Here is a 27,608-nt window from a genome sequence, read left to right as displayed (position 1 = left end):
AATGTGGAATGAAGTGATGGGGAAAAGGAAGGAAGTGACCAACTAGTTCTAAGAACCATTGTCAGTTTGGCTTGGCTTGTGTCTCTTCTGTTGCCACTAAGCGGTTTAGGGCAAGTTACTTGTGTGTGGCGTGTAATCTCACAAGATGGGAATTGCCATCCCTTGGAATTCTTCCTTCTTGCCTTTTGGAGCTGCCATCTTGTCAAATCAAAATGACTTTAAATCTCTGTGGTCTGGTTTGGATTTGAGTTATGATCCTGTCTGCATTTGGCCAGTAGGAGTAAACTCTGTAACTAAACTAGCAGCATTCACAAAAGTGTTAAATGCTGTTTCTTGTTGCCTGTAGCTCAGTGTTTCTCAAATCATAGAATCATAGAATAGTAGAGTTGGAAGAGACCTATAAGGCCATCGAGTCCAACCCCTGCTCAATGCAGGAATCCACCCTACAGCATACTTGACAGATGGTTGTCCAGCTGCCTCTTGAATGCCTCTAGTGCAGGCCCACAACCTCCCTAGGTAACTGGTTCCATTGTCGTACTGCTCTAACAGTCAGGAAGTTTTTCCTGATGTCCAGCTGGAATCTGACTTCCTGTAACTTGAGCCCGTTATTCCATGTCCTGCACTCTGGGAGGATCGAGACGAGATCCTGGCCTTCCTCTGTGTGACAACCTTTTAAGTATTGGAATTGTGGGCCAGGACCCACCAGTGAATCTCAATCCACTTTCACATGGGACTCTGTGCTGCTGACTTATTTATTATTGCATTTATATCCCGATTTCCCAGTGCCTCTTTGCTTGACTACCCTGCATCATGCACACTGCATAGGGCAGCCTCCCCCCCAACTTTTGGGACCCATGGACACATTTGGGAGTTTTAGAAACTGCTTTGGACACCACCACAAAATGGCTCCCACAGCTGCTGTGGCTGCTGTGGGAAATGAAACGAAACCTCAAGCTCATTATGGTTTACAAACCCTTAGTAAGGTTTAGTGAACTAGAATCAGTTTGTTTCATTTCTTTTTAAAAGCACCTGACTATTTCTCAACTTCCTTCCAGGTTATTAATTGACCTGCTTGAATTCCCCTCTTTTGGGACTGCCCAGCCCCATAGAACGATTTTAACTCTTTGAGATTTCTCTTAGGACATCCTAGCCTAGCTAGGCCGAAGTCAAGTGGGCTTTTCCCCCCCAAGTGAAAGCAATTTTGGTGAGCTGCTCTTAAGATCTTCATTAGTAAGGTTTAGTGAGCTAGAAGTAGTTTGAGGTTTTATTTTAAAAACTACTGACTATTTCTCAACGTCTCTCTGCTTGGCTCTTTAATATTAGATTGGAAACTGGGGTTGATTTGATTCTCCTGTTTAGCCTGGACATTGGCCTACCCATATGCTGAGCTGCGTGGCGAACACAGTAATTGAGTTGTGAAGGAGGTTACAGGAAGCTCTGAAAAAGGGCCCTATCCTTCTCCACTTATAAACGCTATAATCCTGTTTTCTCAGGTGGGCCGGATTAAAAACACGCACACGTGACAGTGGCACTACCCCTAAGGAAAGTAGGCAAAAGGATGTAGGCTGTCCTACTTCACAGGGTGGGAGGTGCAGACGTTTGTCTCAGTAGCTTTTTGTACGTTGGTAAGAAATAAATAAAATTGAATGTACAGCGGAAGTAATGCATTAATGCTGTAGTTGACCCTCCAGTATGCTGGTATTTCTTCCTTTCATCTAACTTTTCTGAAACTTTTCTGCTTATTTTCTGTAGTTTGACCTTAGTGTTGCTTATAGTTTCTTAGAAGAAGCCAAGTAATTGTTCTAGGCTTAAAGCCCTGTATGTTTCTGAGCCTGATTCAAGGTGCTGGTTTTGACCTACACAACTCAGGACTACAATACTCTATGTAGTGTCTCTCCCAGCATGAACAGACCCTTACACTACGTTCAATATCTAAGGCTACGTCCAGGCGCCTCCTCCGAGTGAACGCTTGGGTAGTGACAACAATAGAGAAGCCCTTCTCAGTGGTGACCCCCCAACGACGAGGCCCACCTGGCACCAACATTGTTACCTTTTTGGAGCCAGGTTAAAAATATTCTTAGATATTCTTAGACATGTCTTTGGTTGATTGTTTAAAGATCAGTTTTTAGATATATGCTGTCTACATATGTGTTGTCTGTTTTTTCTGTAAACAGTTTAACACTTTGTATGATGCATTTTTAATGGTTTGTAACATTTCTGAACAGTCCATAGAGCTTCAGTTATGAGGCGATATGGAAATGTAAGGAATGACTGAAGTATCTTGGCTGTTCCGGACCCATTAAATCTTGATGCTTGGTGGGTCCCCAAGCGTGGTGGTGCTGCAAGGGAGTTGAGGTAGGGCTGGAGGTTGTCCAGGAGACAATGAGTTTAGCGTTTTTGATACTTGGGCAAAATGAGGGACAGTTTTGGGGTAGATAGGGAGCCTGGTCACAGTATGGCAACTTCCCTCAACCTGGTGTAGTCCAAAACATCTGGAGGACGTGAAGGCCCGGAGAAAAACCAGAAAATTTGGGGAAAGATGTTTTCCCCTCCATTTTTTGTGTGGAAAAAATGGATTATGGAATATTTTATTTTAGCATGATCAATGAAATGTTTAAGACAAGTGTTCATATATTTACTTCCCAAATGATTTCTAAAAACTATGTACAGAATCAGATCATTACAATTTCTGTGCACCGAGGACAAGCAAATGCTAGTACTACATTTTATTCAATTTTTCTGAAAATTTGTTTTTTTCCAGAAAAAAAAGGGAGGGGGAACCTTTTTTGCCCTTGGTGTCAAAATTTCCGGAAATCTTACATCTCTAGCTGGGGCTGATGGGAGTTGGAATACAAAGCATCTGGAGGGCAGAGGTTGGGAAATGTTGCAATATGGTCATCAGAGTAGTTCTTTTGGTAGATATATTGAAGAAAGTGCAACTGACCCTGGTGTAATTGGAGACTTTTTAAGTTATAAGGAAGCTAGTTATCACATGCTTTTCCTGTCCTTGATAAAAAAAGTACAAAAGTACAAAATGAAGTGCAGAGAGAGAGATTACAGATAAGCAGTTTGAAAATGAGTTAGGATTCTGTCTTCTAAAGAAAAAAGTCAGTACAAACCATTGTATTGTATTGGCCATGCTGGCAGGGAATTATGGGAGTTGCAGTGCAACACATCTGGAGCACAGCCTTAGAGTCAAGTTCTTGGCAGTTCACTACCCAAGGGCCACATTGTTAGAGGAGCAAAATATCACCTCTTCTTATCCTGGCACATCCCTTTTGGGCCTCCATTCACCAGGAGGCCAAGCGTTGAGTGCTGGACTAATAGGGACCATTTCTGATTTGATTGGCTTCTGAATGTCCCTATGGCGGGAACTAATAGCATTCTGCTATAATTATTTTTTCTCTCTCATCCTATTTGTGTCTGTGCTTACTACAAAGCCTGCCTCTAGAGGCTATCTCACCAGGTTGGGCAAGGAGAGTAGATGCTCTATGTGATGAATTGAAATTAGTATCATAGGTGACCTCTTGCAATGTGTGGAAAGGACCCATTGCTCCTCCAACCACAAATTCTAGAAGTCTTGCATTATTGGAGTGAGTGACACTTATTTCATGGGGTACTCTCCTATATAATTGGAAATTATACAGGAGTATGTGGAAATACTGGTACATAAGTGAACACACGGTCTTCTGGTACAATCCTAGGCGTGCTTACTTGGATGCAAGTCCCACTGAAATCAATGGAACTTACTCTTCTTGTGCATGGGACTACTACAGCATGGGAAGAATGGGGAAACTGACTTGCTCCTAGCTACTTGTTAGAGCAGAGATGGCCACCAATTTGGATGGCTGGATAAATTCCTGGAGGAGAAGGCTCTGTGCTAGCTCCAGTATCAGAGGCAGTAAACCTATATACACTAGCTACTGGGGAACATGGGTGGGAGGGTGCTGTGCCACGATGTCCTGCTTGTGGGTCGCTGGTCGACAGCTGGTTGGCCACTGTGTGAACAGAATGCTGTGCTAGATAGACCCTGGTCTGATCCAGTATGGCTCTTCTTATGTTCTCAGTTGGGTTCATGCTGCCTACAAGTTTTTGGTTTAGATCTGAAGTCTTCTGCAAAATGCTTTGTATGTGTGAGTCTTAATTGTTAGTTCAGAGCTTATGTGGTGTAGTGGTTAGAATGTTGGACTGGGATTTGGGAGATCTGGGTTCTTATCCCCTTTCCCTCTTCCATGAAGCTCATGGGTGTCTTTGGGCCCGTAACTAACTCTCAGCCTACACTACCTCAAAGGGTTGTTGTGTAAGGATAAAATGGAGAGGAGGAGGGTCGTGTATGCCATCTTGGGCTCTTTCAAAGAAATGCTGGATATAAATGTAACAAATAAGATAATGCGTACAGTGAAGAAAGCTAATACCCTGAACCTCTCTGTAGAGTTCCTCAAGGTTTTGTTTGGCTTGCCTTCAGCGCCTTCCCTTAAAGGAGAAGACTTGAAGAAGAGGCAGGGACTTCTCTGTATTGTGCTGGAGAATATGGAAAAGCAAAACAGCAGTAGGAATCTTTACTTGTGATCCTATTTGATAGCTCTGGGTATGAGTAGATTTGTTGATGCCTGGCTTTCATGTCCACTCTGGGATTCTTATAACGCACAGTACTACTGTGAGAAAGCTGAAACATCTTTCAGATAAAAGTGAAGGGTGAGTACAACCCAGAACAAAGTGTTAGTACATGCCACTTCAATGAAAGACTCTGTTCTGAATAATACGTTCTGCATGCATCAGTACATCTTGTGACTGTGAAAGGAAGTTGCATGGTACTTTTATGGTAGGCTGAAAATGTTATGAAACTGCCAATCTGATTCTGTTCTTGGGGGGCGGGGTGGGACCTCTACTTTCCAGAAGTCCTCTGCGTTGGATACTTGGAAGGCCCCTATGGCTATGTATGATGAAGACCTCTTAAAGAACCCCTTTTATTTAGCAATGCAGAAACGGCGTCCCGATCTCTGCAGGAAAGTTGCAGAATTGCATGGAATTGTAAGTAAAATGTGGTGCCTTTAGGAAATGGATTAGGCCAGCCTTCCCCAACCTGGTCCCCTCCAGATGTTTCGGATGCCAACTTTCAGCATCCTTGACCATTGCCTGTGCTGGCTGGAGCTGATGGGAGTTGAAGTTCAAAACATCTGGAGGGCACCAGTTGCAGGGGTCCCTTAGAGTGCCAAGAAGTGAGCATAGAGTTCAGGTTCTTGAAGCTAATTTAATGCATGTGGGGAAACTGTCAAAGCATCCTTCCCTGTGAATAGCTTAGTGTTCATGCTGCTTAGAGCATCTGACCATTCCTGCTGTACATCCCTGGTGGAAGGGCTGTAGGTGCAGTTGGGGGTGATCCTACTCAATAGCGAGGGAGGGAACAGAAGAAGCTGCCTTATACTGAGTCAGACCATTATTTCACCAAGGCCAGTATTGTCTGCACTGACTGGCAGTGATTCCCCAGAGTTTCAGGCAGGACTTTTTCCAGCCCTACCTACAAATGCTAGGAATTGAATCTGGGGCTTTCTGCATGCAAAGGATGTGCTCGACCTCTGAGCTATGGCTCTTCTTCACAGGGCTGTCTGAGGAGGAACCGAGTAGAAGACAGTCCACTAAGAGAACCATCATTAGTACTCCAACCCAGAGTGTCTAGCTCTCCTTGTGGAAGGGGACTTGGAAGCAAAGTGTTGAGGACTTGAGAGAAAATAGTGTTTTTTGTTGAACTGATGTCACTGGAGGCCACAACATAGAGCATTCCTTGCCCCTCACCCCCTACCTTGCCAGTGTCTTAGCCACCGTTTGTTACAATAGAGTGGGGGGAACTCCCATTGGGGTAACCGAGTCCTGATTTGTGTTTCATGGTTGTCTGAGTTCAACATTTGGAGGCTTAATGTGCTTTGTTCCAACGCCGACGCTTTTAGGAGCCAGTTTAGCTATATGTGCACCTGATACTGTGTTACTACTTCTCTAGGTATTAGTGCCATGCAAAGGAAGCCTTTCAAGTAGCTTCATCTCAGCTTGCCAGTTTGACTCTTACGTTCTTAAGCCGGTGGAGGAAAACTTCCAAACTTTAAATGGAAAGGTACGTGGAATCTTACAATGGGAATCCAGTGCGGTTTTGTATTGACAGTGGCCAACCCAATCTTCCTGCAATCACGTGAACTTCGTTGGACGAAATTGATTGTAAACAATTCATCAGCAAAGCTTCTTAGCCTTGAAGTAAAAGGTTTTTTATCCTAAAACTGATGTACATTTCTTTCCCTCTAGTCAAACATTATAAGAACCTTTCCATCGTGCCATATCAAAGGGAAAATACCATATTATAATCTTTGGGTTAAATCTAGTTTGCTTTGGACAAGTCTTTCTCCCAAGCTACATGGATAGCCAGCGTTTAAACAATTGTTCATAGTGATTACGTTTCTCTGATTTTTGTGTGTCCCTCTCTCTTTACTTAGCAAATCTTCATACAAGGAAACTTGATCGTACTTGGGGTTGGCTTTAATCATCATTGCTCAATACCTGTTCTGTTTGAGGAAACTTTCTACAATGAGAAAGAAGAAAGTTTCAGCATCCTTTGTATAGCTCATTCTCTAGAAAAAAAAGAGAGCAAAGGTGAGTAGTCGTGTTTTTTCTCCACATGAATAGGATGAGTTTGGCCAGTTTTTAGACTACTATCCTTTTCAAGTCCTTCGTAGACACCATGAGCAGGCGGTGTATTTGGCTTGGAAGGAAATGTTGGGTATTTCTCATGAAGCAGTGGGAATGAAAGCAAAATCATTCTAGGAGGCTGGCATGAAACAATTCCATAGCAAGACTTGTTTGCTGGGGGGTGGGGTGGGGAAAGCTTTTCCAGGAAAAGAGTTAAGAGTTTAGTAGTAGAGGGATCCTGGTTTCTTGTCTGAATTGAGCTAAAAAGAGACAACACGTTTCTCAGCAGTGGTTTTTGAACTCCATGATGGAATTTTTACACCACCATTGAGAAAAGTCTTGTCTGGCAGGAAAACTCCACTCCACGGTGGAGTCTTTTTAGAAAACACTTCACGCAGAATATCCACACTGTGCGGAGGAGAGTTTCTGCACAACCATTGTGTTGTGTGGAGGACTCTGTGGAGTTTCCTGTTGCGTTGACCTTTCCAACTGGCTACAGAGTTCCCTGGCAAGAGTGGCGAAAGGGGTGAGTGCCGCTCTAGGAGAGCCACCAGGATTTTTTTTTTTTTTAGCAATGGCTGATGGGATACCATTGGGAGGACCTGGGGAGGAGAGAGGGAAGAGGAGCTGTCAATCAAACATCGTGATGGATTTTACTCAACTCCACGGTAGCCCACAGTCACACTAATGGTGGAATTAGAACATGTCGTGTGGGAAGTATCCCCTAAAACCTCAACCGTTGAGTGGAGTTTTCACACTGCATTGACTAATGTGTTGTCTGCACTGAGCCTTTGTGTCTGGCTTTGGGTCGCTGCTAACTTTTGTGAACCGCCCAGAGAACTTCGACTACTGGGCGGTATAGAAATGAAATAAATAATTTCTAAAAGTAACTGGAGATCTTTTCTGTACACTGACACCTGCCCTCCATTTCAGAACCACCCTCAACACCATCGAATTCTTACTCCCTGAAAAACATTGAAGATGTGAGAGAGTTCTTGGGAAGGCACACTGAAAAGTTTGATAAAGCTATTGCATCTTTCCACAGGACTTTCAAGGAGCATGACAGGAAAATCCTACGACACTACATAGTTAGTATCTGATCTTCCAACCTGCCTGAGGCTTATACAAGTGGTCCACGGCAGATGGCGAGTGCCGTCTTATGAGGCATTCTCCCATCTCTCATATAGGAGGAATGCCTCTTCTAAGATTCCTGCTATGCCATCGGTACATTATCTGAAAAATGTGCTGCTTCCTTTAGAAATATATTTACACATTTTCAAACTTGCGTAAATATCTATTAAATTTCAATCAATTGGTCTTTAAGTGGCTTTCTGCCTCAATTGTCCATTGCTATTGCTAGATTATCTCATGATAAAAGTCGTTCAGGTACAAATCTAGAATGAACATTGTACAGCAGTAATGGGCAGGCTTCGGAGTGCTGGGACCTGTTTTGCTTGTTTTACTAGAACTTGGAGATCCACCAACTGGGAGCCTGGTGCAAAATTCATACTTGGAATTAAATAATTCTAAACTCTGGAATTTGTTCTGAGCACCAGAACTGAACAGAGCTCACAAAAATAATTCCATTCTTTCTTCATACCAGCAGTCTAATTTAAGCCAAGGAGAGGGAGCGGGGCAGAGCAATTTTGTTGCTGCTATTGTTAAATAATTATGAGATGGAAATCCTTGTAGATTGCAGCAAATCACCCAGAGATCTACATTCTATCTACCCATGATATACAGGGGCATAATCCCTTCTCAAGGACTGTCCTGCTACACTACACAATTAGTCATCTGACACTTCCCTGATAACCTTTGTATGCTTGTCTAAAATGCAAAATATTGGTAGGTTTTATAAATCTTTAAACAAATTTTGTTTTCCTTAATGCTTTCTTGTTTTGCTTTCAGGATTCTGTGAATGCGCTCTACACCAAATGCATTCAGCAGTTACTGAGAGACTCCCACCTCGTGAGTGCTATGTAATGTGTCTCTGTACAATAATAGCCACCCCTTCCTCGGACGTATATCTATATATTAATGCTACCCTTCTTTCCTTGATAACTAGAGAATGCTTGCGAAACAGGAACCTCAGATGAATCTGATGAAACAAGCCGTGGATGTGAGTATTGGGAATGTGAGTGGGAACTTTTATTAACTACGTGGGTGTCTCCAGTACAAATGTTATGTTTGTTTCTCTGCAGATGTATATCCACCATGCTCTTTATGATGTGATCTTTAAATATGTGGGGACTATTGAGGCAACTGAGGTGGGTGTCTCTTTCAATTGCTAGAATGTCGGGTGGATCATGTATTGAGATGTTTTGTACTCTTCCCAAAATCAGAGTATAAAAGGGGCATGTATTATCACACTTGGGAAGGGGCATACTTGAACCCCAAAGACTTTCCCTTCGAAATGCATATGCGTGTCTTTCTGATCGCTGCTCAGGTGTGTTTTGGAGGAAACCCACTTGAATGTACGTTTGTTCTTAAGCAGGTAGTATTGTCCTTAGCCAGCGCAAACAAGGGAGAGGGCCTTTTCAGTGGTGGCCCCCCAATTATGGAATGATCTCCCCGACGAGGCTCGCCTGGCGCCAACATTGTTATCTCTTCTCCCAGGCATTTAACAACATATGCTGAGTTGGGTGTTTTTTTTACCAGACCCCAGAATAGCTGTTTTTATAAGGATACTGTGTTTTTATGCTTTTTATGTTTTTAAATTTTGTATATTTGTTTTAATGTTTGCTGTTTTTAACTTTTTTAAACTGCCCAGAGAGCTTTGGCTATGGGGCGGTGTATAAATGCAATAAATAAATAAAAGTGTTTCCTTCCTAATGAGGATGGCCCATAGTTCAGTGGTAGAGCGCATGCTTTGCATGTGGGAGGTCCTGGATCCCATCTCTAGGTGGTGTCTTGAGTTAGAAGGATCAGGTAGCAAGTGATGAGACATCTCTGCAGGAGACCTTGAAGAGCTACTGCTAAGTAAGGTAGAACAATACAGGAGAAAATGGACAAATGCTCTGACCTGGCACTAGGAAAGAGCCATGTGTTCTACAGTGGTCCTCCCCAATCTGATGTCCTCCAGATGTGTTGGATTGCAACTCCCATCATTCTCAGCCAGCATGGCCAATGGCTAATCCAAGTATGGTCCAAGTACAGCACCGCCAATCCAAGGGTGTAGAACCTGGTATCTTCTAGATGTCTTGGCCTGCAATTTCCATAATTCCTAGCCTACATGGTCAATGGTGGATGCTGGCTGGGAATTATCAGAGTTGTAGTCCAAAACATCTGGAAGGCATCAAATTGGGAAAGACCTTTATACATGCTTGGATACATATGGGGTACAAAATGTCTCAAGCTGCAGCTAGAAGGGCAACTTCTTGCCAGGGTCTGAAAATGGCACTCTTTGTGTTCACTGACTAGGATGCAGCTTTCAACAAAATTACACGAAGCCTGCAAGACCTGCAGCAGAAAGACCTTGGCATCAAGCCCGAATTCAGGTGTGTGTGTGAATGTGGCACAGAGAGATGTCAACTGTCTTCTAAAGGTTTTTCTACCGGGTCTTTTTCTGAGTGTCTGGGTAAGATGTGCAGGGAACAACCAATAACTTGAGCAAAACAGAGAGAGAGAGAGAGAGAGAGAGAGAGAGAGAGAGCTGTCGCTAAAAGAAACCCTGCGTTGAGTTGCCTGCTGTAAGATGGTGTGCCACTTGCCCTGTTCCCAAGAGCAAATATCCACGTTTGTGGATTGGGGCCTGCTCACTGCAGATGTAGGAGAAGGGATGCTCTTCTGTTGGCATTTATCCTGAAATGGCTGACAGCAACACTAGAGTCCTTCCTCAAGCAGACACCCTACAGATGTTTTGGCTTTCATCTCCCAGTATCCTGGATCATTGGCCATGCTGGCTGGGGCTCATGGGAGTTGCTGTCCAGAACATCTGGCAGGCACCAAGTTAGAGAAGGCAAGATCTTGAGGGTAACACTTCAGTTGCAGCAACATAAGGAAGAGATCTTTAGATGTATGAGTTTGACATATGCTCTTGGTTCAGAAACATGCTTGTCCTAGGGTTGTTAACTTTAAGTCCTTGTGGCTGCAATGTCAAAGGGAGCTTGATTTGGAGATCTCGGTAGGCAATGTTTATCTCGTGGTGTGAAGAGCATCATGGGCTACCTCCAGTATCAGAGGCAGAAAGCTTATATATACCAGTTGCTGGGGATCATGGGTCAGAGGGTACCGTTGCACCATGTCCTGCTTGTGGGTCTCTGGTCGACGGCTGGTGGGCCTCTGTGTGAACAGAGTGTTGGACTAGATGGACCCTTGGTGTGATCCAGCAGGGCTGTTATGTTATGTCAATTGCTGAAATCTGGATAAAGCAGCTGTGAAAGACGCTACAACAGGCCATGCCAGTCTCCTCTGGTCAGTTGGTGACCCTAAAGTATGGCCAAAAGAAGGGACCCCCCCAAAAAAAAAACCCCAAAAAGGCAAAGGGGTAGAAAAAAGGATGTTTTTAATACAATAAAAACACTCTGATGCATTTCGGACCCTTAGATCAGTCCTTGAGTTAGTTTGTTAGAATGAAAGGGATCTCATCTGTTTCGTAACGCCCCCGTCTCCTGTGCTATGTTCATGTTTTCCGACCCCAGATTATGGTGTGGGGTGGAATGGGGGAACTGGATCTTGCAGTTTACGTGGTTTGAAACCGGCACATCCCTTTTGACAGTGCATCTCAGATGGCTACAACTTCTTGGATGGCAGTACATTAAGCGTTTAGCTTTTCTTTCCCCAAACTCCTTGCAGCTTCAACATACCACGTGCGAAGCGAGAACTGGGCCAGCTGAATAAGTGCACCTCCCCTCAACAAAAGCTCCTCTGTCTGCGCAAAGTGGTGCAAGTCATAATGCAGTCCCCGAGTCAAAGAGGTCTGTATCCATGGCAATGACGCGATCGCTTCAATGTAGTGTGTCTCTGGGCTTCTGAAAGCGCCCTTCCGAATGCTTTTAAATGAGCTCAGAATGGAATGTTCAGGTGCTTTTGCTTTATTATTACCACTTAGGAAAAAAATATATATAATGCTTGCTTTTTGAAAGGGAGCATCTTCAAATACCTTTTGGTAGGGAGAAGGCAGCGTTTTTCCGGAGATGCCCAGCTTGTAAAGAATAGAATGTAAGGTGCAATTCAGAACCATTGTATGTGGTACCTCTTAGGCTGTGGTTTTCTTTTGTTATACACTAATGTAGACTTCTCCAACCGGGTAGTCCAACATATCTGGAGGGCCACGACTTTCATCGTCCTCAGCCAGGACTACTTTTTTTTAAAAAAGCCCGTGTGTCTAGATCATGCGCCCAAGGTCACTCTTGAAAGGCAGCTTTATGCATCCTTTCTCTTGCACAAAAAGCATGCCTCAAGATGGTTCCTCTCACTCCGTGGGCCTGTTCAGATGTCATGCTAAACCACTATGGATCGCTCCAAAATGGGGTGGGTTAGCGTGTTGTGTGGTGGGTTGAAATGCCCACGGCAGCTACTCACCTGTTGCAGCAGGACTAGCAGGAATCCACAGTGGTCCCCATGTCATCTGGTTGGAGGTCTGTGGGTATTTCTGCTCGGCCCAATGAAAAAAAATACGGCCCCAACCATAGAGTCCTGCCAGCAAGAGCGACCACCACTTCTGACGATGCTATTGCCGGCACGGGCTTTTTCTCTGGTTACGCAGCCCATCAGATGGCTGGAGTGGCTGCGCGGCCTGATTCGCACTGCAGCGCCCACTGTTACACGAGCGAAGCAGTGGGGGACTGCGAGGTTATCCACTTAACCCTCTCTACTCCGTGGATAATTTACCCTCCCTCCCCCCATGATTGTGTGAATGGAGAGCCAGTGTGGTGTAGTGGCTAAGGTGTTGGACTGGGAGTCAGGAGATCTGGGTTCTAGTCCCCAGTCGGCCATGGAAACCCACTGGGTGACTTTGGGCCAGTCACAGAATCTCAGCCCAACCTACCTCACAGGGTTGTTGTTGTGAGGATAACATGGAGAGGAGGAGGAATATGTACGCCACCTTGGGTTACTTGGAGGAAAAAAAGGCAGAATATAAATACAATAATAAATAAATAAATAAATGAATAAATAAATGGGACCAGTGTATTACAGTTGGCTACAGAATCGGACTCAAAGAGTACTTATCAATGGAACCTTCTCAAACTGGGGAGAGGCAACGAGTGGGGTGCCGCAGGGCTCAGTCCTGGGCCCAGTGCTCTTCAACATTTTTATTAATGATTTGGACAAGGAGGTGCAGGGAACGCTGATCAAATTTGCAGATGACACCAAATTGGGTGGGATAGCTAATACCCTGGAAGACAGAAACAAACTTCAAAGTGATCTTGATAGGCTGGAGTGCTGGGCTGAAAACAACAGAATGAAATTTAATAGGGATAAATGCCAAGTTCTACATTTAGGGAATAGAAACCAAATGCACAGTTACAAGATGGGGGACACTTGGCTCAGCAATACTACAAACGAGAAAGTTCTTGGAATTGTTGTAGATCACAAGCTGAATATGAGCCAACAGTGCGATATGGCTGCAAGAAAGGCAAATGCTATTTTGGGCTGCATTAATAGAAGTATAGCTTCCAAATCACGTGAGGTACTGGTTCCTCTCTATTCGGCCCTGGTTAGGCCTCATCTAGAGTATTGCGTCCAGTTCTGGGCTCCACAATTCAAGAAGGACGCAGACAAGCTGGAGCGTGTTCAGAAGAGGGCAACGAGGATGATCAGAGGTCTAGAAACAAAGCCCTATGAAGAGAGACTGAAAGAACTGGGCATGTTTAGCCTGGAGAAGAGAAGATTGAGGGGAGACATGATAGCACTCTTCAAATACTTAAAAGGTTGTCACACAGAGGAGGGCCAGGATCTCTTCTCGATCCTCCCAGAGTGCAGGACACGGAATAACGGGCTCAAGTTAAAGGAAGCCAGATTCCGGCTGGACATCAGGAAAAACTTCCTGACTGTTAGAGCAGTGCGACAGTGGAATCAGCTACCTAGGGAGGTAGTGGGCTCTCCCACACTAGAGGCCTTCAAGAGGCAGCTGGACAACCATCTGTCAGGGATGCTTTAGGGTGGATTCCTGCATTGAGCAGGGGGTTGGACTCGATGGCCTTGTAGGCCCCTTCCAACTCTGCTATTCTATGATTCTATGATTCTATGATTCTATTAAACTCAGTTACATTAAAAAAATTAATATAACAGGTTGGGAGAGAGATATGTCGGACTTATTTCTGTCTAAACACACATAGGATTGTACCCAAAGACACTATTTCTTAGCTGAGAAACGTGATGTATCTTTTCTCTCCACTCTACCCCCCTTCCCTCTTCAGTTAACTTGGAGACCATGTGTGCAGATGATCTGCTTTCGGTCTTGCTCTATCTCCTTGTGAAAACGGAGATTCCAAACTGGTAGGTAGTCATGTATCTCTGCTTCAGGAAATGCTACTTGCATCACGTGATTTAGTATTTGGTCTGAACTTGCTGACAGACGTGGATTTGATTCCACTTTCAGCCGTGCATGCTTAGGGAATCGCGTGTTCTAATACCTTTAGTGCCAACACACAGCAGGATAAACCTGTGTTGGGCTGCTGGGAAGCTAAAGCGCTAACCGGAATGGCAACATGCACCTTGCAAATTAGCTGCGATGGTCTCTCTGGCACATGAACATCGCAGCGTTGTTTTATTTCACGAACAGAGCACTAACTGGCTGTTTTTGGGGTTTTAAGGTTTTTATACTGGAACTGTTTACATTTCAACTCCAGGCTACCAATGGACAAAAAGGTCTATTATCTAAATCCCTTTCCTTGCCGTGAGCAACATGTATTGCTCACAAATCTGGGGAGGAAAAAAGCATGTTGGGTGTTAACATCTGTTACGAAATAGACCTTGGCCTTTCCTTACATTGGTATAATGCAAATGGAAACTAAAAATGTAAATGCTTGCAGCAGAACTGTTGCATTAGCCCAGTGCCATTTGTAGGGATTACATGCGTTTAACAAATGTGCTTATGCTCTTGGATGTCACTTGTAACATGCTACTGATTTTTAATCCATCTGTCTTGAGTCCGCACGTGTTATGCCTTTTTGTAAGTAAGTGGGCCTTTGAAGCAAGGGCTGGGCGGCTCAGAGTGTGGCGTGTGGACTGCTGCAGGGCCTTGTTGTCTCCTAATGGCAATTAGGAGACAATTCAGAGGAGGGCAGTTCAGAGGAGGGCAACCAGGATGATCAGGGGTCTGGAAACAAAGCCCTATGAAGAGAGACTGAAACAACTGGGCATGTTTAGCCTGGAGAAGAGAAGACTGAGGGGAGACATGATAGCGCTCTTCAAATACTTGAAAGGTTGTCACACAGAGGAGGGCCAGGAACTCTTCTCAATCCTCCCAGAGTGCAGGACACGGAATAACGGGCTCAAGTTAAAGGAAGCCAGATTCCAGCTGGACATCAGGAAAAACGTCCTGACTGTTAGAGCAGTACGACAATGGAATCAGTTACCTAGGGAGGTTGTGGGCTCTCCCACACTAGAGGCATTCAAGAGGCAGCTGGACAACCATCTGTCAGGGATGCTTTAGGGTGGATTCCTGCACTGAGCAGGGGGTTGGACTTGATGGCCTTGTAGGCCCCTTCCAACTCTGCTTTTCTATGATTCTATGATTCTATAATGCAGTTTCTGATAGTGTGGGTGCTCCTGGGACCTGCCAGAAAATAAAGCTAAATTGCTTTCAACCCTGTTATGACAAGACATCCTTGATCATATCTTCTTCCCCTCCCTGCGGCATGGGTTGCGCTGTTTAAAATGTCCAGGAAGGGTTGCAATAGCTTGAAGCCTATTGACACTTTTTAGTCTAGTCCAGAAATGTCAACTAGTTCAAAATATGGCAGCCGGGTTGGTCACTGGTAGACCCAGGGGTGACCACATTACACCAGTTTTAAAATCTCTTCACTGGCTGCCGATTAGTTTCCGAGCGAAGTACAAAGTGTTGGTTGTCACCTTTAAAGCCCTACATGGTTTGGGTCCAGGCTACCTGCGGGATCGCCTTCTCCCGTACAATTGGCCCCGCACACTCAGGTCCTCTGGGAAGAACTTCCTTTAGCTCGTCAAAACTAGGCTGACAGGTATTACCCAGAGGACCTTTTCCTCTGCTACTCCCAGACTGTGGAATGGCCTGCTGGAGGAGATTCATCAACTTAACAGTTTTTTAGCATTTAAGAAAGTTATAAAGACTGATCTCTTCCGTCAGGCCTATCCAGTGGAATTTTAGGATGCTTTTAGGATGCTTTTAGGATGTTTTTAGGAAGTTTTAACAATGTATACTGTTATAACAGTATTTTATACTTGAGTTTTGATTAATATTTTATATATTTTATACTTGCTGTTGTTCCCCACCTCGATCAAAATGGAGAGGCGGGTTAGAAATACATTTTATTATTATTATTATTATTATTATTATTATTATTATTAGCTAGTCAAATTTTGACAGTCTGTTATTTCAGGTTCGGGCAGGGCTGGGGGCCTAGTCAACTTAACAGTCTTTCATTTAAGAAAGCTATAAAGACTGATCTCTTCCGGCAGGCCTATCCAGTGGAATTTTAGGATGCTTTTAGTATTCTTTTAGAATGTTTTTAGGATGTTTTAACAATGTATACTATGTTTTTAATCAGTATTTTATTATTTTATACTTACTGTTGTTCCCCGCCTTGATCCAAACGGAGAGGCGGGTAAGAAATAATAATAATAATAATAATAATAATAATAATAATAATAATAATTCTCAAAGGTCTAAGCATATCCTGCCATTGGATACATGCAAGATCAAGTTGTGTTAAATGATTGTAGATTTCTAGCGCTTTGTCCCGGAGGCTTTCTGTTTCTTTAGGAGCATCTAGAAGCCTCTAGATCAACTGTGTGCATTCTGAAACTAAACATCCTCTTCTGCCCCTGCAAGCAGTGGAGGCTGGTGGCTCCCATGCCAATGGGGTGGTGAATCTGCTCCGAGTTTCAGCCCAAACACTAAAGGAGCTATCCAAGGTGCCTTGGATAGCTCCTTCACAGTTCTGACTGAAACCTGGAGCAGATTCATTGCACCCCTGGCATCATAGAATCATAGAGTGGAAGGGACCAATAAGGCCATCGAGTCCAACCCCCTGCTCAATGCAGGAATCCACATTAAAGCATCCCTGACAGATGGCTGTCCAGCTGCCTCTTGAATGCCTCTAGTGTGGGAGAACTTACTACCTCTCCAGGTCATTGGTTCCATTTTCATACTGCTCTAACAGTCAGGAAGTTTTTCCTGATGTCCAGCTGGAATCTGCCTTCCTGTAACTTGAGCCCGTTATTCCGTGTCCTGCACTCTGAGATGATCGAGAAGAGATCCTGGCCTTCCTCTGTGTGACAACCATCAGCAGCCACCACTGCCTGCAAGTAGTGAGCCCAGAACTCTGCTGGGTTGAAATGACTTGCTAATAACTAGAAGCCCCAACCAACAATTGCTCTTGTTTGAAAAAGTTGTGCTTCTGTATTTAGTGAACGAAAAATGGAGACAATTCGGCATGCAAAGGAGTGACCTCTTTATTTATTTATTTATTTATTACATTTCTATACCACCCAATAGCCGGAGCTCTTCCAATCATCTCGGCTTCTCAAGGTCTGTTTGGAAGGCTTATGCTATCTTATTTCTCTATCTAGGATGGCAAACCTGAGTTACATCAAAAACTTCCGGTTTTGCAGCTCGGCAAAAGATGAACTAGGGTACTGCTTGACCTCGGTTGAGGCTGCAATAGAATACATCCGCCAAGGAAACCTCTCTGACAGGTCGACGGTAAGTCGCTTTAAATAAGGGGGCTCGTGTCCCTGCATGAAAGCCTCTGTGAATGTTTGCCAACTGCAAGTCATGCAGCAATTTGGCAATGTTGTAATGAGAGCACTTCCTTGACTAGCTGGCTCAGAGATGTGTGCAGCTGTCAGCCTGTGTACGCTGCTTAAAGATCTCCACGAAAGCCTGGTCTTAGGTTGTTGCTCAAAGAGGCTGGAAAAAAGGATGCAACCTTCAACCTCTGTACACTTCTGTGCTACTCTTTCTTCCGAGATCAGAAAGAGTGGGGTTGCAAACCCAAGCAAAAGAGCGCAGCCTGCAGGGAACGTCTGTTCGTAGATGCACGCCCACGCTCTTGTATGCTTCACAATTACGTCTCATACAGAATTGTTGCCGTATTTAGAATGGATGATGCCCTAAGATTATGACATATAGGTAGGGTAAAGGGTAAGTGGTCCCCTTTTTAAAAGGGGTTTCAACGTTCTGGGGTTTTTGAAATAATTTGGAGACTGGCTGACTCATGGAAAATCATAGAATTGTAGAATAGTAGAGTTGGAAGGGCCCTACAAGGCCATCGAGTCCAACCCCCTGCTCTATGCAGGAATCCACCCTAAATATTTGTGGAGGTCCGTGTTCTCAGCTGGATGGAAAGCAGTGTGGTCCTAAAAGAGCAGCTCTTGTGGGGTTAGGAAGGGTTGTTAGGTTTCAGTAATTACATACTTCTGCTGGCAATAAATTATCAATTTGTAGAACGCATTGCACCCAGTGGTGTAGGAGTATATTTGGAAGTGCCGGTGCTCATCATGACATGCCCCCAGGGAAAGTTTAGAAACTCAGGTGTGTGGGCGTGTGTATATACATATGTTATATATCTCTTGTAAAGTTAACGAGTCTTTATCCATTCAACACCAAGCCACCACCCACCTGCAAATATTTTGCATTACAATAGGCATAGCTCACAGAATGGCCTGGTTCACATGTAGCATTAACCTTTGGTTTATTTGAACCATGGCTTATTGCCCTACCCTGGGTTTGTCCAGCAGGTGATTGAATATACCATACTTGATTTCTCAGTTCCTTGGCTGTTTACCTCTTCCGCTCACTCCCTTTCTGTATTCCAATTGCCTTTTTTTTTAGCACTCTTGCCCACTGCCTCTGTAGAGAATCGTGGGTTTATACATAATGACAACCCGTGGTTTAAACAACCCACAGTTCACAACTCAACAAAAAACCACGGGTTCTATTTGTGCGTTGTTCATGGTTAACAACTCATAGTTCCAGGTTTGTACATACTGAGCCTGTTCAGACAACACACTGAACCATGGTTAGGCCACTAACCCTTTTGCAGCAAATGGTTAGTGAGCGTGTTTAAGCCAGGGTTATGTAGCCCCCATAGTTAGGAATGATTCACATGACACGCTAAGCCATAATGTTTAGCACAAAATGCTCAATCACTGTGGCTTAGCGTGTTGTCTGAGCAAGGTCACTGACAATCCACAATTCAACAAACCATGGCTTGTTGTTATAGATGAACCAGATCAATATATTTTTGCTGGAAAAAACCATTTCCCCCCAGTTAGAAGTACCCTGTCTTGTGCACATGAAGGAATTTTCAGGTGTTTCCTCTGTAGAAACAAAGAGGGAAAGTCTTGTGAGCAAGACAGGTCCATTGATGTGGAATCCACTGGATCTATGGCCAAGATGCTTGGTTATGATGTGGGTAAAGAGGACGGCTTAAAAGGCATGGAGTATTTTTTTAAAAAAATGGCGTGAATACTCCGTGAGATTTGTTGGAGGGGCCAGGAAGTGGTAATGGAGAGCACTAGGAGCCTGGGTATCTATTGTGTTACGTGTGTGGAAATCCTGGCGAAATCATCTAGTCAGAATTGCTTCCTCAACCTTGATGCCAAGAAAACATTTTGGAGTTTCTACCCTTCCAAAACTAGGTGCTCCCGATCTGACCTGGAGGCGGAAGAATTTGAACCTGGTACCACAGTGAACTCCGCACTTGACCCTGCTGCAAAGGAATGGAATTTAGATATTGATTGGCTCAATCTGGAAGGCTTGATGGAAGTGGGGGGAAGATCTTCTATGGGGCACACGTCACAGAAACAGTTGCATTTTTAAAATTGCTTTTACAGCATGTTTTCACTTTGAGCTTCAGTGGGAAATCTTTTGAAGCAAATATGTGGCACATGGCTTCTCCTTTTTTTAAAAAAAAATATAAATGCAGATGTGAACCACAATTATTGCTTGCTGTAGATCTCAATGCCATATTGACTTAAAAAAAAAAAAAGTTGGTGTCCAAAAGGGAAGTGGGGGACGGGAGAATAAAGTCCACATTAATATTTCAGTCTTCCATCTGAAAGGAAGTTTGAAGGTCAGACTCTTTGATATCAGTTACTCAACTTGCTGTCGGGAATTTAGGGCAGAGATGTTTGGACAACGCTAACTTGCTACCTTTTGTAAAATAAAATGCATCAATGAACTTGGAGGATTCAACGTGTGCAATTCTTTATAAAGTAAAGCTGCTTTAAACAACAAAAAAGTACTTTTGGTCTCTAAAAACTAAGACATTGATTTGTTTTCCTTACTGGCAACTTTGCTTCAACGCAAACAATGACACCTTGGCGTTATTAAAGGCTTGTGTTCGTATATTGCCACAGGCTTGATATTTCCACACAATGCCACAGCCTTCTCACCTGCAAGGAGAATCTTCTAACATTGTAGTGTCATCTCTTCACAGAAGATTCGAACTGAGTAAACGCTCTAGAGTTTGAATAATGCCTCTTCTGAGCATGTATGGGGCAAATAGAATATGTGATTCTCCTTCACTCCCTGATTTTCCTCTGGCCCAAATTAAACATGATGGTGGTTGACCTGTGTTAAAACCCAGTCAGCCCAAATTGCGTGTAAATCACGGACATGAGGAGTCACTAGGCCTCTATAGAACCCCCTTACCTGCTGTTTGAGGTTAGGACAGGTGAAAAGTACTAGGTAACCAGGGTTGGGGAGCATGTAGCCTTCTGGAAGTTCTTGGATTGCAGCTCCCATCATTTATTTATTTAAAACATTTATATCCCGCCCTATATCAATAAGATCTCAGAGCGGCATATCATCTCTCACTATTGCCTATGCTGGCTAGGGCTACTGGGAGTTGCAGTCCAACAGCACTTTGGAGGTCCACTTTTTCTCCCCCGTGGGATAAGTGATAAACAAAGGGTGAGGTTTTCACATCCCGAGTCTATTTACCATTTTAAACTGGGGTCCCTAGCTTAAAACAAAAATGGCGTCAGATCTGGATTTAGATGGAGGGATCTGCTGCTACCATATTCAGTGCTTTGCCCATTAGTGTGGTGGTTTGTAAGACTTCATGGATCCTGTTGGCCTGATGGTTATCAATTTAGTCTTGCTCTGGGGCTGTGGGACCGGCTGTAGGGCTAGGAAGCAACACCTGGCCCCAACTGAATAAATACTATAGGCCAGAGATACCTGTCTTTTAGGGCAGTGTTTATTTATTTATTACACTTTTATACCGCCCAATAGCTGAAGCTTTTTCCCCACCTTTAAGTTAAATACCATTTGTCCTGTTTCTGACACGCCCCCTCCCCCAGATTTGAATCCAAATCTGAATATGGTTTGGGGAGGTAAGACTTCAGGGGTAGCTTGAATTATACTGTTACCTTCACATACGCATGTCCTGAGCTGTTTCTCCCCTAAATATTTATTTTATTTATTACAATATTATACCACCCAATAGCCGAAGCTCTCTGGGCGGTTTACCAAAATTAAAACCATAGAAACTATTCAAAATGTAAAACAAACCATATAAAAGCATACTACACAATACAATCTAAAAATACAGCCAGGATTTTAGGCACGTGTGTAGGTCCACCAGATGGGATGTCCATTCAAGTACACATCCCGCTGAAAGCATCATGGTGCAGGTTGATAGCAACCACGGCTAGATGCAGGTTTTGATTTGACACTTTGATGTACATCAGATTTATTACCCCATGGTTGCTCGTTCACTAAGTGATTCAGTATGAAAGCTTGCTTAGGCTTGCAAGTCTCAATCTGGATTGGGGGTGGGAAAGAAGGCTAGGGTCTCCTCTTACACATGGTCAAAGAAGAGGACGTTACTTTCTAAGAAAATGTGCATTTTCTAATTTAAATGTATAGATGCACATTTAGAAATTTTATATTTTTAAACAAACACAGTACGTCTCACCATAGTGGGGAAGATGGTGACCTATTGATGATGGACACTTTCGAGTATTCATCTCTTTTTAAGGTTCTTTATTTTTAAACTGGACTTATACTAGAGAGCCCTTCAATCAGAGGAAGCATTTAGGTAGAGCATTGTCCCTTGTAAAGTATGATACATTTTCATCCTATTTAACTGTTCTAGGTTGTTGGCTTTGCTCAGCAGTTTCAGAGTTCACCTTAGGTGCTGAAGAAAGGAAATCTTACCTTCTCCTTCCTTAAATCGGGTGTCCCCGACCATGTGGAGTTGGCGGGATTTTGGGAGTGTTGTGGGTGCTCTCACAAAATGGCTGCCATAGGGTGGGGGAAGTGGCTTTCCCATTCATAAAATGACTATCATGATGGATATGGTCGGTCACAAAACCCTCATTTCCCAGAAGGAAAACTGGTGAGACGAAAAGAAAAGTAACTCACCCAAGAATCTGATACAGGATAGAAGTGGCGTCTGAGCTGCAAAACCCAAAATGAACCTTTTGAACCTGAATAAAGATAGCATTGGGTGATGCACTTGGTTTTGTTGCATGCCCATTGTATATCTATACAGTTAAAAACACATTTTTAAAAAATGTTAAAAAATAAGAATCAGGAAGGTTAAGGAGCCTTTATCCCAAAGCTTCCATCAATATGGTCACCAGGAGAAGCCTTGGTGACCATATTGATGTCCATGTGACCACATTGATGTTCATGGGCCCTATGTTGGAGACTCCAGTTTTCAAAGAATGCCTTTGACATCCTCATCACTAGCAGCACTTACAGTAGTTAGCAATCCCTTCACCACTCCAAGGAGATGTTTGGTTAGTCCTAGAGCATAATTTAATTTTTCTTAGCTGCCCAGAGGTACTTCTTGGTTTTTAAAATAAATAAATATTTTAGGCATTTGTTTTGTTCCCTGACTTTCTAAGATAAAATCAGTCAAGCTGGCTTACAAGAGAAATATATAATTTGTAACAAAATTAAAAACAACCCTAAAAAAACAAAATTAGCAGAAATCAAGAACAGCCTTATAAAAATCACATCAGCAAGAGCAGGCTGACAGGTTTATGTTTTTTTCTACAAAGTTGTGTACAAAAGAAACCTCAATCTTATACTTTATGGCTCCTTTATATGTGACTCCATCCGTGTGGAGTTGTTCTTCTGTGGATTTATTCCATGACTAGATACTTGGAATCCAGAGTCATGTGGGTGGGACTTAGGGTGACCATATGAAAAGGAGGACGGGGCTCCTGTATCTTTAACAGTTGTATTGAAAAGAGAATTTCTGCAGGTGTCATTTGTATATATGGAGAACTTGGTGAAATTTGCTCTTCATCACAACAGTTAAAGCTGCAGGTGCCCTGCCCTCTTTTAAATCTGGTAACTCTAGTATAGTTCCTGCAGCTTTAACTGTTGTGGTGAAGAGAGAATTTCACTAGGTTCTCCATATATATAAATGACACCTGCTGGAATTCTCTTTTCTATGCAACTGTTAAAGATACAGGAGCCTATCCTCCTTTTCATATGGTCACCCTAGTGGGACTAATCAAGAGTAAAGGATCCCGAGGTTTGTACCAGCATAAATTCTGGCTTCCCAATGGTACTAGAGCCCATATGAGACACAAGTATAAAATAATGCCAGTATTAATTAACTCCTGCATTTAAAGTTCACTTCACAGGACAATGTATTATTATTATTATTATTATTATTATTATTATTATTTATTTATTTATTTATTTATATAGCACCATCAATGTACATGGTGCTGTACAGAGTAAAACAGTAAATAGCAAGACCCTGCCGCATAGGCTTACAATCTGGGAAGTCATTGTGTGAAGCACATGGTATGAACCCAACTGGTTTTTCACACTGCTGGAACATAGGAACTTAAGTAGCTGCCGTATACTGAGTGAGGCCGTTGGTCCACGTAGACCAGCATTCTCAACACTGACTGGCAGCAACTCTCCAAGGTTTCAGGCAGACATTTTTCCAGCCCTACCTAGGGATGTGTGGGATGGAATTTGGGCTCTTCCGCCTGCAAAACATGCGCTCTACCCCTGAACCATAGTCCCTGCCCTGCTGCTGACACATTGGAGTTTGTATGCATGCATGTGTGATGGTATGATCCATGCCAAGAAGCTGTACCACCTCATATTTTGCCCCAGAAATCGTTTGTTTGAATGTGCGTCTATGTAAAAATCTCACCCAGTGGGGACAACCTTGCCTACGAGAGAAGAGAAACTTGATTGAACCTTACCTTTTGGGCTGCAATTTTTTTTGACACAAGCCATAACTCATATTTGGCCAGTTTCAAACAAATCACTGCCCAGGTACCATCTCCAGGTGAGGAATATGACACACTCACTTGCCCGCATCCAAATCAGCTTTGTGTGTGTGTGTTCATAGAGTAGTGTCCAAAGAAGCAGGGTGGTGATGCTTATGTCACACTAATGGCTTTCCAGGAGATGCTGCACAGAAGACTTTTTCTACACTTCTGTGGTCTCTGACCTGGCAACCGCAGGGCTAGGAAGTGCTCTATATGGGGTTGGCTTGGCCATGAAAACCTGTCTGAGAAGACCCCCTAGTTTTTAGACCTGGTGTCGTTCATTTTAAAGCATTTGTAAGGTGTTTTCTGCAGTATGAATATCTAGTTGTCTGATGGGAAGCACTCAGCAGCTCCTGCTACTGTTTGTCTCAATAATTTATTTCACCATAATATATGCCATAATATGACTATATTATACAATAACATAATGATAATGGTCAGAGTTAGCTGGGTGGTGACAGGGCCTTCTTTGTAGTGGCCGTCAAGTTATGGAATTCACTCCCAGGAAACTCAAGATGACTGAGGTTTTAGAAGCAGATTAAGCCAATTTGATTTGCCCAAGCTTTTTTATGAAATAAACATTCCTGCTCTTTTCTTTATCGCATCTTTTGTTGTTGTTTTGTTTTAATGATGGTATTATGTTGTCAATTCTGCTTTATTATGACTTTTGTTTCTGACATTGACGTTGATATTTATTTTTGGAAGTCTCTGCGCACATTTTTTTACAGTGAAAATCCAGGTTAAAAATCTTTTCAATAAACAAAGCAAAATATTGCGAATAGATTCTTTGTTATAATAAAAAAGACTGGTATTAAGTTTTGTGTTCTAAGATGGCGTTAGCTGCTTTCAAACTAAACAACCTGATGTTGCACATTAAACCAGAAAAACAAGCGTTAGAAATACGTTTTCGGTTAAATATTTCTGATTGATGGTAGGTTCTTCCCCCCCCCCCCTTTATAGGAATCTGAAGGATTTAGTGAGAAGCTGTCCTTAAGGCAAAGAATGAATTTACTCTCTCAGATGTCCACCACTCCAATAGACTGCTTGTTTCAGGTTTGTATTGTGTGAATATTGTGTTATCAAACATTTCCCCTGTTTGCTGAGAAAGTTTGGAATCCTCAGTAGCTCACCGTACCGGTTTCGAAGAATTCCTGGCCAGATAAAATTGCTCTTAATCTTTCTGTGTCTCCACTGTTGTTTTAGAGCTGATAAAAGAAATGTCCATGTCCTTCTTAGTTCAGCTTTTATTTGATGTTTTACTTATTGACACTTCATTTAGAAGTTGGTAGTTGGTTCTTCTGAGCTTATGACATTGTCTGCTCGGAGCCTGATTTTATGGTTAATAGCTGGGAGAATATGTTGGCCTGTTTGATGATATATACAATAAACGCCTTTTTAAAGGAGGTCATGTTTCCTACTTGTTTGGAAGAGGAAATAGCACTTGTTCAAAACAGGATATAACAACACTGCAATTGAAGAAGCTCTCCCTTGATACCGTGATTTGAGGAATTAGAGGTTGGTTTCCAATTTCCCCTTCCTGGTCAAGTGCGCTGTGGCTGGGCAGTTCCAGGTAATCCTAGATCAGTGGTCTTCAGTTGGTGCAGACCCAAGACCCATCTTGGACTCCCAGCCTGCAACATGGGACCCACTTTCATAATTTTCTCCGTGCCCAACAGCTTTGCTGCAACCCATTTTGACTGATCTCATGACCCACTTAAGGGTCACGACACACCAGTTTGGAAGACCTTGGTCTTAGATGATGTGGATCATCGTTCCTCAACCTTCAGATGTTTTGGCCTACAACTCCTGTCAGCTCTCATCATTGGCCATAAGGGCTGGGGCTGCTGGGAGATGAAGCCCCAAAACGTCTGGAGGATATCGGGTTGGAGAAGACGGATGTGGATTATCTAAACCAATTTCAGTTTGGCTTCTGGGTGAGGTTTAGAACTTGGTTCATGACTTTTTCCAGGAGACAGACAAGAAATATGACCAATGGATTCTCCTAGACCTTTCAGAGACTTTTGATGTCTTTTTGGATTGACAGTGCTGGTTGGGGGTGGGAGAGGATCAGCTTTGCAATGATTCTTCTTCTCCCTTGCTGTGAGATTCTAGAAAGTGAAGTTGGGAGGCATTTGTTCTGTCTAATGGGATCTTGCAAAGGTCTATTTGGTGTCTCATTCTTTTTACGATCTACATCAGGGATGTGCAACTTTGTGTCCCCTAGATGTTTGGCCTACAACTCCCATTAGCCCTCAGCATTGGCTATTGATGATGAGAGTTGTAGGACAACACAACTGGAGGGCACCAGGTTGGAGAAGGCTATAGTAATGCTTGGCCCGCATAGGCCTGCTGTTAAAACCATTTGCCTAGGAAAGTGTTTAATCTTTAATGTGATGAGAGTTTGTTGGCACTGCATTTTTATTTTTCCCTGCTGGTGGAGAAAAGCTGCTGATTCAGTTTAATGTTGGGATATTCCATTAACGCTGATGTTTTAAATGGTATTTTTAGATTTTTTTTAAAAAAAACCCTCTGTGCTTCAAGATTTCTTGTAAATGGAAAGATGGCATCTTCATTTTCCAAATAAAGTAATATATTCTGAAGGTCCTCTAATATACATTTGCGGCTAAAACCACAGTCCATTTTTGTGTTTTGGATAGCGTTATGTATCTTGTCCAGGAGGAAGCTTAATTTTATTCTTTTAAAATGAATTAAAATAAGAATGATATTGAAAAAACATAAGCTTAATAAGCTAAACCTTGAACATTAAGAAATTGCATTAGGCAGCAAATAGATGCTTTGATCAGGATAATTAGGGTGATTTCTGTATGTATTTATATATAGAGAGAGGGGGTTGCTGGTTCAGACAATACACTAAACCATGCTGCTTAACCACAAAATGGCATTCCCTTAACCATTTTGTGGTTAAGCAGCATGGTTTAGCGTGTTGTCTGAACCAGGCCAGAGAGACATTTTTTTAAACCACAGACGTCTGTCTAACCTGTTGCCCTCTTTTGCAGCACATTGCTTCAGGCAACCAGGAAGAGGTAGAGCGCTTATTAAGCCAAGGGGACAGCGATAAGGACACTGTGCAAAAAATGTGCCACCCGCTTTGTTTTTGTGACAAATGTGAGAAGCTGGTTTCTGGGTAAGCAAAATGTGTTCAAAGCCTTCCAGAATCTTTCAAAGCCTAATAAAGTTGATTTGGTTCCCGGTGGGTTGATTCAGACATAACACCAAACTATGGTTTGTGCTAGCCATGGTTTATACTCCAAACCTTGATACAGGCAAACAACTGTTTGTGTGGTTTCCTTCTTCTTCTGACTTCCCTGAATATCTGCAGATGTCATTCCAAGGAGCTGCATCTGAAGGCAGAGCAGCATTCCAAACCATGGTTTATCAGTTCAAATGCGAAGTCAAACCACAATTTACCCAAACTGTGGTTTGCAAATCAGCTTCAAACCATGGTTTTAGATCCTGGTTTGGTGGCTGCTTGAAAACCCAAGTTTGGGCATATGGCTTTGGTTCAAACA

The 27,608-nt window shown here is 43.1% G+C and overlaps 1 protein-coding gene across 3 annotated transcripts in view; it reads left to right on the top strand.

The window, feature by feature from the left end:
* The window catches only part of ANKRD27 (ankyrin repeat domain 27), a 67,110-nt gene that overhangs the window by 6,796 nt on the left and 32,706 nt on the right, over positions 1–27,608 (top strand). For 2 of the 3 annotated variants that reach the window (XM_063141401.1, XM_063141402.1), the window contains exons 2-14: positions 4,897–5,031; positions 5,996–6,106; positions 6,480–6,636; positions 7,606–7,760; positions 8,581–8,640; positions 8,738–8,791; positions 8,874–8,939; positions 10,093–10,169; positions 11,467–11,588; positions 14,034–14,112; positions 17,386–17,518; positions 25,039–25,131; positions 27,096–27,223. In XM_063141401.1, coding sequence (XP_062997471.1) covers positions 4,930–5,031; positions 5,996–6,106; positions 6,480–6,636; positions 7,606–7,760; positions 8,581–8,640; positions 8,738–8,791; positions 8,874–8,939; positions 10,093–10,169; positions 11,467–11,588; positions 14,034–14,112; positions 17,386–17,518; positions 25,039–25,131; positions 27,096–27,223 — 1,337 coding nt within the window. In that variant the 5' untranslated portion in view covers positions 4,897–4,929. The remainder of the gene's footprint in view (positions 1–4,896; positions 5,032–5,995; positions 6,107–6,479; positions 6,637–7,605; positions 7,761–8,580; positions 8,641–8,737; positions 8,792–8,873; positions 8,940–10,092; positions 10,170–11,466; positions 11,589–14,033; positions 14,113–17,385; positions 17,519–25,038; positions 25,132–27,095; positions 27,224–27,608) is intronic. The other variant, XM_063141403.1, reaches the window with a different exon arrangement.

The sequence above is a fragment of the Elgaria multicarinata genome, chromosome 14 (assembly GCF_023053635.1).
Source record: "Elgaria multicarinata webbii isolate HBS135686 ecotype San Diego chromosome 14, rElgMul1.1.pri, whole genome shotgun sequence".
NCBI lineage: Eukaryota > Metazoa > Chordata > Lepidosauria > Squamata > Anguidae > Elgaria > Elgaria multicarinata.
Note: the sequence above shows the minus strand (reverse complement) of the source record. Positions and strands in the feature narration are given on the sequence as shown.